Consider the following 12,157-nt stretch of genomic DNA (forward strand, 5'->3'; position numbering starts at 1 on the left):
GTGCGTGTATGTGTGTGTGTGTGTGTGTGTGTGTGTGTGTGTGTGTGTACTCCCTGGATGAGGAGATGTAATCTCATGTTTTGTCCACAGAAACCAACAGGAGAGATCAGAGTCAGAGATTCTCAGTGGTCAGTCTTCCCAGAGTCATCAAACAGACCTGGCCTCCATATTCAGTGTATGTGGTCCTGTTATGTACATTTGTTTTTGTTTACCTCAAGTAAAGTTGATCTGTCAATCATTCATTAATGTGTTAATGAGAAAGCATTTATTCTCTTGCTTAACTTATTTACTTGATTTATTTCAGTTGCTTGAAGAGAAAATTATGACATTTGTGAAGAACGAGCTGAAGATGTTCAAGAGGATTCTTAGTCCAGAACTCCCAGAAGGCTTTGAGAGTCAGAAGCAGGATAAGGAAGTGGTGGACGCTGAAGATGAGAAGCAGGAGAGCAGTGCCAGAGAGGGGGCTCTGAAGATCACACTGCACATCCTGAGGAAAATGAACCAGAAGGAGCTTGCTGACACACTGGAGAAATGTAAGATCTGTCTGCCTCATGTTGAATGCTGTTTTATAACATTTAAAAGCTGTAGCTAAAGTACAGCTAAAGTAGCTGTGTAACTCAATGATATTGTAGCAGCCTTAACACAACACCTAGTGACCTCATCAAGTAGCAGCAGGGATGTGTTGTGGTGATTCATTTAGAGAGAGAGAACATTAATAATACCATCAATAATACCGATAATAATATAATCAGTCACACCAGTCTGTAATGCATTATGAAAACATTTACACATTTATACAGTCAGTTAAGAGAATAAATTATTATAATGTACAACTTTATAACAGTCCTACAATACTGTAGACATTAAAACAGACGTAATATTAATATCCTCTGTGTTATTTCTAGATTCAGATGATCCTGCTGTGATTTGCCAACGTGAACTCAAATCTAATCTAAAGAAGAAGTTTCAATGTGTATTTGAGGGGATCGCTAAACAAGGAAACCCAACACTTCTCAATAAGATCTACACAGAGCTCTACATCACAGAGGGTGGAACAGGAGAGGTCAATAATGAACATGAGCTGAGACAGATTGAGACAACAACCAGGAAACAAGCAAGACCAGAGACTGCAATCAAATGTAACGACATCTTCAAACCCTTAACTGGACAAGACAAACCTATCAGAACTGTGCTGACAAAGGGAGTCGCTGGCATTGGAAAAACAGTCTCTGTGCAGAAGTTCATTCTGGACTGGGCTGAAGGAAAAGCAAATCAGGATGTCCAATTTGTGTTTTCATTCCCTTTTCGGGAGCTGAATTTGATGAAAGAGGACAAACACACTTTCATTGAACTTCTCAATCACTTCTCAATGGAAACCAAACAATCAGGAATCTCCAACTACAACAAGTACAAAGTTCTGTTCATCTTTGATGGTCTGGATGAGTGTCGACTGCCCCTAGACTTCCAGAAGAACAAGATCTGTTGGGACGTCACAGAGTCAACCTCAGTGGATGTTCTGCTGACAAATCTCATCAAGGGAAATCTGCTTCCCTCTGCTCTCCTCTGGATAACTACCCGACCTGCAGCAGCCAATAAGATCCCTTCAGGGTGTGTTGACCAGGTGACAGAGGTACGAGGGTTCAATGACCCACAGAAGGAGGAGTACTTCAGGAAGAGATTCAGTGATGAGGACCTGTCCAGCAGAATCATCTCACACATAAAGACATCAAGGAGCCTCCACATCATGTGCCACATTCCAGTCTTCTGTTGGATTTCTGCAACAGTCCTTGAACACATGCTGAAACATAAGAGAGAAGAGATGCCCAAGACTCTGACTGAGATGTACACACACCTTGTGGTGTTTCATACCAAACAGAAGAATGAAAAGTATCTTGGGAAAGAAGAGACAGGTCCACACTGGAATAAAGAGAGCATTCTGTCCCTGGGAAAACTGGCTTTTCAACAGCTTGTGAATGGCAATCTGATTTTCTATGAAGAAGACCTGAAAGAGGCTGGCATTGATGTCAATGAAGCCTCAGTGTACTCAGGATTGTGCACACAGCTCTTTAAAGAGGAACGTGGGCTGTACCAGGACAAGGTGTACTGCTTTGTTCATCTGAGCATTCAGGAGTTTCTGGCTGCTGTATATGTGTTCCTCTCATTCATCAACAACAATGAGAATCTAATGGACAAACTGCAAACAAAAGACGAGCCTGAAGTTACTGTCTACAAGAGTGCTGTGGATAAAGCCTTACAAAGTGAGACGGGAAACCTGGACCTTTTCCTCCGCTTCCTTCTGGGCCTCTCACTGGAGTCCAATCAGAAGCACTTACGAGGTCTACTGACAAAGACAAGAAGCCGCTCACAGAGCCAAGAAGAAACAGTCATTTACATCAAGGAGAAGATCGGGGAGGATCTCTCTCCAGAGAGGAGCATCAATCTGTTCCACTGTCTGAATGAACTGAATGACCATTCTCTAGTGGAGGAGATCCAAAGCTTCCTGAGATCAGGAAGTCTCTCAGAACCCAACCTGTCCCCTGCACAGTGGTCAGCTCTGGTCTTTGTGTTGTTGACTTCAGAACAGGAGCTGAATGTGTTTGACCTGAAGAAATACTCCAGATCAGAGGAAGGTCTTCTGAGGCTGCTGCCAGTGGTCAAAGCCTCCAGAGCTGCTCTGTGAGTAAATAAAATGACATATAAGAACTAATCATCAGGAAGAAATATTCAGTTTAGAGAAAAATATTAATTATAATATGTGTATAATATTATATTGAATAACATATTCAATAAATTCATTGATTTTCACATCAGTATAACAATATGACCATACAATTCTAGGAGACAGAAGATGAATCTATATGTTGTTTGAGAGAATCAACCAAATGCATCTACCATTGTCCTTCTACACTACTGGTGTTAAATTAACAGTGTGTTTGTGAAGTCATGATGATCTCTTTGCAGGCTGTCAGGCTGTGGAGTCACAGAGGAAGGCTGTGCTTCTCTGGTCTCAGCTCTCAGTTCAAACCCCTCACACCTGAGAGAGCTGGACCTGAGTAACAATGACCTGAAGGATTCAGGAGTGGAGCTGCTCTCTAATGGACTGGGGAATCCCCACTGTAAACTGGAGACTCTGAGGTCAGTATTCCTGTAGTTGGTCAACAAGTGATAACTGTTCACCAGATCCACATGTGTTTACCAGACACACATAGTCCACACCATATGAGGTTGATGGTGAGAGGTTAGTATGTTTTGTTGTAGTCTGTTATTGGTAATGGTGAGAGGTTAGTATGTTTTGTTGTAGTCTGTTATTGGTAATGGTGAGAGGTTAGTATGTTTTGTTGTAGCCTCTGTTATTGGTAATGGTGAGAGGTTAGCATGTTTTGTTGTAGCCTCTGTTATTGGTAATGGTGAGAGGTTAGCATGTTTTGTTTTAGCCTCTGTTATTGGTAATGGTGAGAGGTTAGTATGTTTTGTTGTAGTCTCTGTTATTGGTAATGGTGAGAGGTTAGCATGTTTTGTTGTAGCCTCTGTTATTGGTAATGGTGAGAGGTTAGCATGTTTTGTTGTAGTCTCTGTTATTGGTAATGGTGAGAGGTTAGCATGTTTTGTTGTATCCTCTGTAACTTTCTCACTCATTATTATTCATTCACGATCTTTCTCAGTCAGGCTTGATGTTGTCATTGTGTTCGAGGAATATGGGACCAGATAAACTTTTGTCTAATGTAATACACTTTAAGTGTCAGAATAGTTATGACTTCTTCAAAAGGGGGACTAGATACATAAAATGCTTTTAATTTTTCTAAACGGTGAAACAGATATGTATTAAAATATCCTCAAATAAAAGGTGACATTATAAACTGTCACCTCATATGAAACATTTGATCTGAAATCCAAAATGCTAACAGTGTAAGCAGGGAAAGCTAAGCGAAATATTTTAATATAACCTGTCTGTCATTGTATTTCTCTGTGTTTGCAGACTCACTGTCTGTAAACTCACAAACACATCCTGTAAAGTGTTGGCCTCAGTTCTCAGTTCAAACCCCTCACACCTGAGAGAGCTGGATCTGAGTAACAATAACCTGAAGGATTCAGGAGTGAAGCTGCTCTCTGCTGGACTGGGGAATCCCCACTGTAAACTGGAGACTCTGAGGTCAGTATTCCTGTAGTTGGTCAACAAGTGATAACTGTTCACCAGATCCACATGTGTTTACCAGACACACATAGTCCACACCATATGTGTTTGGACAGTGAAGCTTACAGTTTTAAATTTGTAAACTGGAGACTCTGAGGTCAGTATAATATATATTGTGGACTGTATACTCAATACAATCTAAATCTGATACCTCACTGTCTAAATAGATATGTTGTGGACTGTATACTCAATACAATCTAAATCTGATTCCTCACTGTCTAAATAGATATGGTGTGGACTGTATACTCAATACAATCTGATACCTCACTGTCTAAATAGATATGGTGTGGACTGTATACTCAATACAATCTAAATCTGATACCTCACTGTCTAAATAGATATGTTGTGGACTGTATACTCAATACAATCTAAATCTGATTCCTCACTGTCTAAATAGATATGGTGTGGACTGTATACTCAATACAATCTGATACCTCACTGTCTAAATAGATATGGTGTGGACTGTATACTCAATACAATCTAAATCTGATACCTCACTGTCTAAATAGATATGGTGTGGACTGTATACTCAATACAATCTAAATCTGAAACCTCACTGTCTGTCTTCTGACTGATACTGCTTTTAAACTGGTCTGCTCAGTCTACTATAATATTTGTACTAGACATGTTTCTATCTGCAGGCAATACTTTGATCATTTGTCATTTTTATGATGATACACTATTTTATGAATAGATATGGAAGGTTTCAGGACACTGATATATCTGAATATGTTGAAAATATATACTGCCACTATTTTCACCACCAAAGAATATCAGTGTGATTTTAATATGATTTGACTCTTTGCAGGCTGTCAGGCTGTCTAGTCACAGAGGAAGGCTGTGCTTCTCTGGTCTCAGCTCTGAGGTCAAACCCCTCACACCTGAGGGAGCTGGACCTGAGCTACAATCACCCAGGAGACTCAGGAGTCAGACTGCTCTCTGCTGGACTGGAGGATCCACACTGCAGACTGGAGAAACTCAAGTATGTAGAGGGTTCATGTCAATGTTCATATCAGACATGTTGGACTTATCAGGCTAAACATTCTGACCAACACTTGGACAAAGTTATATGCTGTGTGTGTGTGTGTCCAGTGTGTGTGTGTGTGTGTCCAGTGTGTGTGTGTCCAGTGTGTGTGTGTGTGTGTCCAGTGTGTGTGTGTGTCCAGTGTGTGTGTGTTGTGTGTGTGTGTGTCCAGTGTGTGTGTGTGTCCAGTGTGTGTGTGTGTCCAGTGTGTGTGTCCAGTGTGCTCAATGACACTGGACACACACTGGACACACACACACACACACACACTGGACAAACACACACTGGAAACACACACACACAGGACTTACACACACGCTGGATACACACTGGATACACACTGGATACACACAGACACACACTGGATTCACACACACACACACACACTGGACACACACACAGTGGATACACACACACACAGACACACACTGGACACACACACTGGACACACACAGACACTCACACACAGGACACACACACACACACTGGACACACACAGACACACACAGACACTCACACACAGGACACACACACTGAACACTGAACTCACACACACACACACTGGACACACACAGGACACACACACACACACACTGGACAAACACACACTGGATACACACACACAGGACACACACAAACGCTGGACTCACACACACACACAGTACACACAAACACACACACACACACTGGACACACACACACACTGAACACTGAACTCACACACACACACACACAAACACACACTGGACACACACACACTGGATACACACACACAGACAAACATTCGCGTGTGTGTGTGTATGTGTGTGTGTGTGTGTGTGTGTGTGTGTGTGTGTGTGAGTTCAGTGTGTGTGTCCAGCGTGTCCAGTGTGTGTGTGTGTGTCCTGTGTGTGTGTGTGTGTCCAGTGTGTGTGTGTGTGTGTGTGTGTCCAGTGTGTGTGTCCAGTTTGTGTGTGTGTGTCCAGTGTGTGTGTGTCCAGTGTGTCCTGTGTGTGTGTGTGTGTGTGTCTAGTGTGTGTGTGTGTGTGTGTGTGTGTCCAGTGTGTGTCCAGTGTGTCGTGTGTGTGTGTGTGTGTGTGTGTCCAGTGTGTGTCCAGTGTGTGTCCAGTGTGTCCTATGTGTGTATTTGCAGACCATTCGTGTGTGTGTGTGTGTGTGTGTGTATCCCTCAATGACTGTCTGTTCTTCTGCTTACCGCTACAGTGTGGAACATGGTGGAGAGAACAGAATGAAACCTGGACTTAGAAAATGTGAGTGTTGACTGCTGTGAAGAATATGACTAAGAATAAGTCTTAATTCAAGTTAAGTCAAAGACCAACATCATTACTGACTTGGTCATATTAAATATCAGCTGTAGTTCTACAGAAGCAGAAATCAGGGACACCAACGTTTACAAAGAGTTGATTTGACAATGTGTGTGTGTGTGTGTGTGTGTGTGTGTGTGTGTGTGTGTGTGTGTGTGTGTGTGTGTGTGTGTGTGTGTGTGTGTGTGTAATTAATGGGAATAAGTGTGTTTTATATTACCATACAGTATAACATATGATCATTCAACAAGTCTCAAGTTACCTTAACTTCTCCTTTTGATACCTAGAAACATCTACATTAAATGAATTAGTGAAAAGTGAGTTAACATTCTAATGTGAATGATGATGATTTCTAATATTGTGTCTGGTTTCATCCATCAGATGTCTGTGATCTCACACTGGACCCAAACACAGTAAACAGACACCTCTCTCTGTCTGAGGAGAACAGAAAGGTGACATGGAGGAGAGAGGAGCAGCCGTATCCTGATCACCCAGAGAGATTTGAGGACTGGGGACAGGTGCTGTGTAGAGAGGGTCTGACTGGGCGCTGTTACTGGGAGGTAGAGTGGAGTGGGGGGGCTGATATAGGAGTGACATATAAAGGAATCAGCAGGAGAGGAAGGGTTAAGGACTGTTGTCTTGGATACAATGACAAGTCCTGGAGTCTGTCCTGCTCTGACAACCGTTACTCTGCCTGTCACAATAATAAACCCACTACCATAGACGTCCCCTCCTCCAGCTCCCACAGAGTAGGAGTGTATCTGGACTGGCCAGCCGGCACTCTGTCCTTCTATAGAGCCTCCTCTGACACACTGACCCACCTGATCACATTCACCTCCACATTCACTGAGCCCCTCTATCCAGGGTTTGGGGTTTGGGGTGAATCAGTGTCCCTCTGTCAGTGATACACACACTCTGGACACACTCTCTCACACACACACACAGGACACACACACACATAGGACACGCACACACACTCTGGACACACTCTCACACACACACACAGGACACACACACACATAGGACACGCACACACACTCTGGACACACTCTCACACACACACACACAGGACACACACACACACTCTGGACACACTCTCACACACACACACACACAGGACACACACACACACACATTGAACACACACATTGAACACACACACACACGCTAGACACACACACACAATGAATACACACACACACGCTGAACACACACACACGCTAGACACACACTGAACACACACACACGCTACACACACACACACACACATTGAACACACACAATGAATACACACAAACACACTGGACAAACAAAAACACACACATACACACACACCGGACACACACACACACACACACTGGACACACACACACACACACACACACACACACACACACACTGGACACACACACACACACACACACTGGACACACACACACTGGACAAACACACACTGGACAAACACACACTGGACAAACACACACACTGGACAAACACACACACACACACACATCGGACAAACACACACACTGGACAAACACCCACACACACTGGACAAACAAAAACACACACACACACACACACACTGGACAAACAAACACACATACACACACACACTGGATACACATGCGCGTCTTCCTATAGTTGTGACATTTAAACTCTTATAATAACACCGTTAAAATACCAATGTGATCATTTGTTGTCTTTTATGTTGAACAACAAATTGTACAATTATATATAATTATATATGGACATACGCTCCATAGTTGTACAATTATATATAATTATATATGGACATACGCTCCATAGTTGTATAATTATACATGGACATACGCTCCATAGTTGTACAAGTATACAAGGATATATTGTACTGTTCATAATAAAACATACTTGAAACAAGAAAAGGCTGTTAATTGTGAAAACAGTTTGTTTATTGATTTAACGTTTCCTCTGTCAGGTTGATGTTAACCTGCGACTGGTTGAAACATGAAACAAATATGAAATGAAATACAAAACAATTAAATATGTGGAATAGAATTAAACAAATTGAACAATTAGTACAACAGAGTGTTGTGATGCAGGGTTACTATAGCAACGTAGTGTTGTGATGCAGGGTCACTATAGCAACAGAGTGTTGTAATCCAGGGTCACTATAGCAACGTAGTGTTGTGATGCAGGGTCACTATAGCAACAGAGTGTTGTGATGCAGGGTCACTATAGCAACAGAGTGTTGTGATGCAGGGTCACTATAGCAACAGAGTGTTGTGATGCAGGGTCACTATAGCAACAGAAGAGAGTATCTCTCTGTTCTCTGCTCTTTCTCTCTCTCTCCCTCTGCTCTCTGCTCTCTATTTTATCTGCTCTCTCTGCTCTTCCTCTCTGCTCTCTCTCTTTCTCTGCCCTCTCTGCTCTCTCTCTCTTCTCACTCTCTCTGCTCACTCTCTGCTCTCTCTGCTCTCTCTCTCTTCTCACTCTCTCTGCTCTCTGTTCACTCTCTCTCTGCTCTCTCTCTCTGCTCTCTCTCTCTGTTCTCTTCTCTTTCACTCTGCTCTCTATTCTCTGCTCTCTTTCTGTTCACTCTCTGCTCTCTCTCTGCTCTCTCTTTCTGCTCTCTCTCTCTGGTCTTTCTCTCTGCCCTCTCTGCTCTCTTGCTCTCTGCTCTCTCTCTGCTCTCTCACTCTTTGCTCTCTCACACTCTCTTTGCTTTCTCAGCCTGCTCTCTGCTCTCCCTCTGCTCTCTCTGCTCTATGCTCCCTCTTTCTCTTTCTCTGCACTCTCTCTCTGTTCTCTGCTCTCTCTCTGCTCTCTCACTCTTTGCTCTCTCACACTCTCTTTGCTTTCTCAGCCTGCTCTCTGCTCACTCTCTCTCTATTCTATCTATTCTCTGCTCTCTCTCTCTCCCTCTGCTCTCTCTGCTCTATGCTCCCTCTTTCTCTTTCTCTGCACTCTCTCTCTGTTCTCTGCTCTCTCTCTGCTCTCTCACTCTTTGCTCTCTCACACTCTCTTTGCTTTCTCAGCCTGCTCTCTGCTCACTCTCTCTCTATTCTATCTATTCTCTGCTCTCTCTCTCTCCCTCTGCTCTCTCTGCTCTATGCTCCCTCTTTCTCTTTCTCTGCACTCTCTCTCTGTTCTCTGCTCTCTCTCTGCTCTCTCACTCTTTGCTCTCTCACACTCTCTTTGCTTTCTCAGCCTGCTCTCTGCTCACTCTCTCTCTATTCTATCTATTCTCTGCTCTCTCTCTCTCCCTCTGCTCTCTCTGCTCTATGCTCCCTCTTTCTCTTTCTCTGCGCACTCTCTCTGCGCTCTCTCTCTGTTCTCTGCTCTCTCTCTGCTCTGCTGCTCTCTCTCTGCCCTCTGCTCTCTCTCTGCTCTCTCGTCTCTCTGTTTTCTGCTCTCTCTGCCCTCTGCTCTCTCTGCTCTCGCTCTGTTCTCTGCTCTCTCTCCCTCTGTTCTCACTCCTTCTGCTCTCTCTGCTCCCTCTCTGCTCTGCTGCTCTCCATTTTATCTGCTCTCTCTGCTCTCTGCTCTTCCTCTCTGCTCTCTCTGCTCTCTCTCTCTTCTCACTCTCTCTGCTCTCTGCTCACTCTGCTCTCCGCTCTCTCTCAGCTATCTCTCTCCCTCTGCTCTCTCTCTCTGCTCTCTTCTCTCTCCCTCTGCTCTCTTCTCTCTCCCTCTGCTCTCTTCTCTCTCCCTCTGCTCTCTTCTCTCTCCCTCTGCTCTCTTCTCTCTCCCTCTGCTCTCTTCTCTCTCCCTCTGCTCTCTTCTCTCTCTCCCTCTGCTCTCTTCTCTCTCCCTCTGCTCTCTTCTCTCTCCCTCTGCTCTCTTCTCTCTCCCTCTGGCCTCTCTATTTGCTTTCTCAGCTCTCTCGCTTTTCTCTGCTCCCTCTCTCTTTCTGCTCTCATTATCTGCTGTCTCTCTCTGCTCTCTCCATCCCTCTGCTCTGTCTGCTCTCTCTCTCCCTCTACTTTCTCTGCTCTCTCTTCTCTCTGTTCTCTCTCTCTTCTCTCTCTGTCTGTTCTCTGCTCTCTCTCTCTTTGTGCTCTCTCTCTCTCTCTCTCTGCCTGCTTTCTGCTCTCTCAACTCTCTGCTCTCTTTTCTCTGCTCTCTCTCTGCTCTCTCTCTGCTCTCTCTCTTTTCCCTGCTCTCTGCTCTCTCTGTGTGCTCTGCTCTCTCTCTTCTCTCTCTGTTCTCTGCTCTCTCTGTTTTCTTCTCTCTCTGCCCTTTGTTCTCTCTGCTCTCTCTTCTCTCTGCTCTCTCACTCTCTCTTTGCTCTCTCAGCCTGCTCTCCACTCCGCTCCAACCCCCCCTCTTCCTATGCTCTCTCCTCTCTCTTCTCTCTGTTCTCTGCTCTCTCTCTGCTCCCTCTCTCTCTGCTTTCTCTGCTCTCTTTTCTCTGTTCTCTGCTCTCTCACTTCCTCTGATCTCTCTGGTTTCTCTCTGCTCTCTCTGCCCTCTGCTCTCTCTGCTCTCTCTCTCTCTGCCCTCTCTGCTCTCTCCCTCTGCTCTATCACTCTTTTCTCTGCTCTCTCTCTCTGCCCTCTCTGCTCTCTCCCTCTGCTCTATCACTCTTTTCTCTGCTCTCTCTCTCTCTGCTCTCTTTAAGCTCACTCTCTGCTCTCTTTCTGCTCTCTCAGCCTGCTCTCTGCTCTCTTTCTGCTCTCTCTCTCACTCTTTGCTCTCTCTCTCTCTCTCTCACTCTTTGCTCTCTCGCTCTCTCTTTGCTTTCTCAGCCTGCTCTCTCTCTCTCTCTCTCTCTCTCCTCTGCTCTCTCTCTCTCCTCTGCTCTCTCTCTCTCCTCTCTCTCTCTCTCTCTCTCTCTCTCTCTCTCTCTCTCTCTCTCTCTCTCTCTCTCCCTCTGCTATCTCTCTCTGCTCTCTCACTTCCTCTGCTTTCTCTGCTCTCTCTTCTCTCTGTTTTCTTCTCTCTGCCCTTTGTTCTCTCTGCTCTCTCTCTTTGCTCTCGAAGCCTGGTCTCCGCCACCCCCTCTCTCTCTGCTCTCTTTTCTCTGCTCGCTCTCTCTTTTCCCCCGCTCTCTGCTCTCTGTGTGCTCTGCTCTCTTCTCTCTCTCACACACTCTGCTCTCTCATCTCTCTCACACACACTCTCTTCTCTCTCACACACACTCTCTGCTCTCTCTCTCCCACACTCTGCTCTCTCTCTCCCACACTCTGCTCTCTCTCTCCCACACTCTGCTCTCTCTCTCCCACACTCTGCTCTCTCTCTCCCACACTCTCTGCTCTCTCTCTCCCACACTCTCTGCTCTCTCTCTCCCACACTCGCTGCTCTCTCTCTCCCACACTCTCTGCTCTCTCTCCCACACTCTCTGCTCTCTCTCTCCCACACTCTCTGCTCTCTCTCTCCCACACTCTCTGCTCTCTCTCTCCCACACTCTCTCTATGCTCTCTCTCTATTCTCTCTCTCTCCCAAACTCTGCTCCCTCTCTCTCTCCCACATTCTGCTCTCTCTCTCTGCTCTCTCTATCTTAACAGGGGTGCAGTTTGGACAATCACCTCTTGATGGCAGTGTTAAACCAGAAGTGATGAAAACAACATCACTGCAGAGAGAGAGAGAAAGAGAGAGAGAGTCTAATATACTGATAATACAGTAACATTCAGAAAGTATTCAGACCCCTTGACT

The 12,157-nt window shown here is 44.8% G+C and overlaps 1 protein-coding gene across 1 annotated transcript; it reads left to right on the forward strand.

Moving 5' to 3' along the window:
- Window positions 1–313: 313 nt before the first annotated feature.
- On the forward strand, window positions 314–7,527 carry LOC116370075 (NLR family CARD domain-containing protein 3-like; the record flags this gene model as incomplete). The annotated part of the gene is made up of 7 exons (XM_031819678.1): window positions 314–533; window positions 912–2,676; window positions 2,962–3,135; window positions 3,977–4,150; window positions 5,001–5,174; window positions 6,420–6,466; window positions 6,902–7,527. Coding segments are annotated over 7 exons (3,078 nt in total), but the record flags the coding sequence as incomplete, so codon positions are not given.
- Between the last annotated feature and the right edge of the window lie 4,630 nt (window positions 7,528–12,157).

Source organism: Oncorhynchus kisutch, unplaced genomic scaffold (genome assembly GCF_002021735.2).
Source record: "Oncorhynchus kisutch isolate 150728-3 unplaced genomic scaffold, Okis_V2 scaffold2442, whole genome shotgun sequence".
NCBI lineage: Eukaryota > Metazoa > Chordata > Actinopteri > Salmoniformes > Salmonidae > Oncorhynchus > Oncorhynchus kisutch.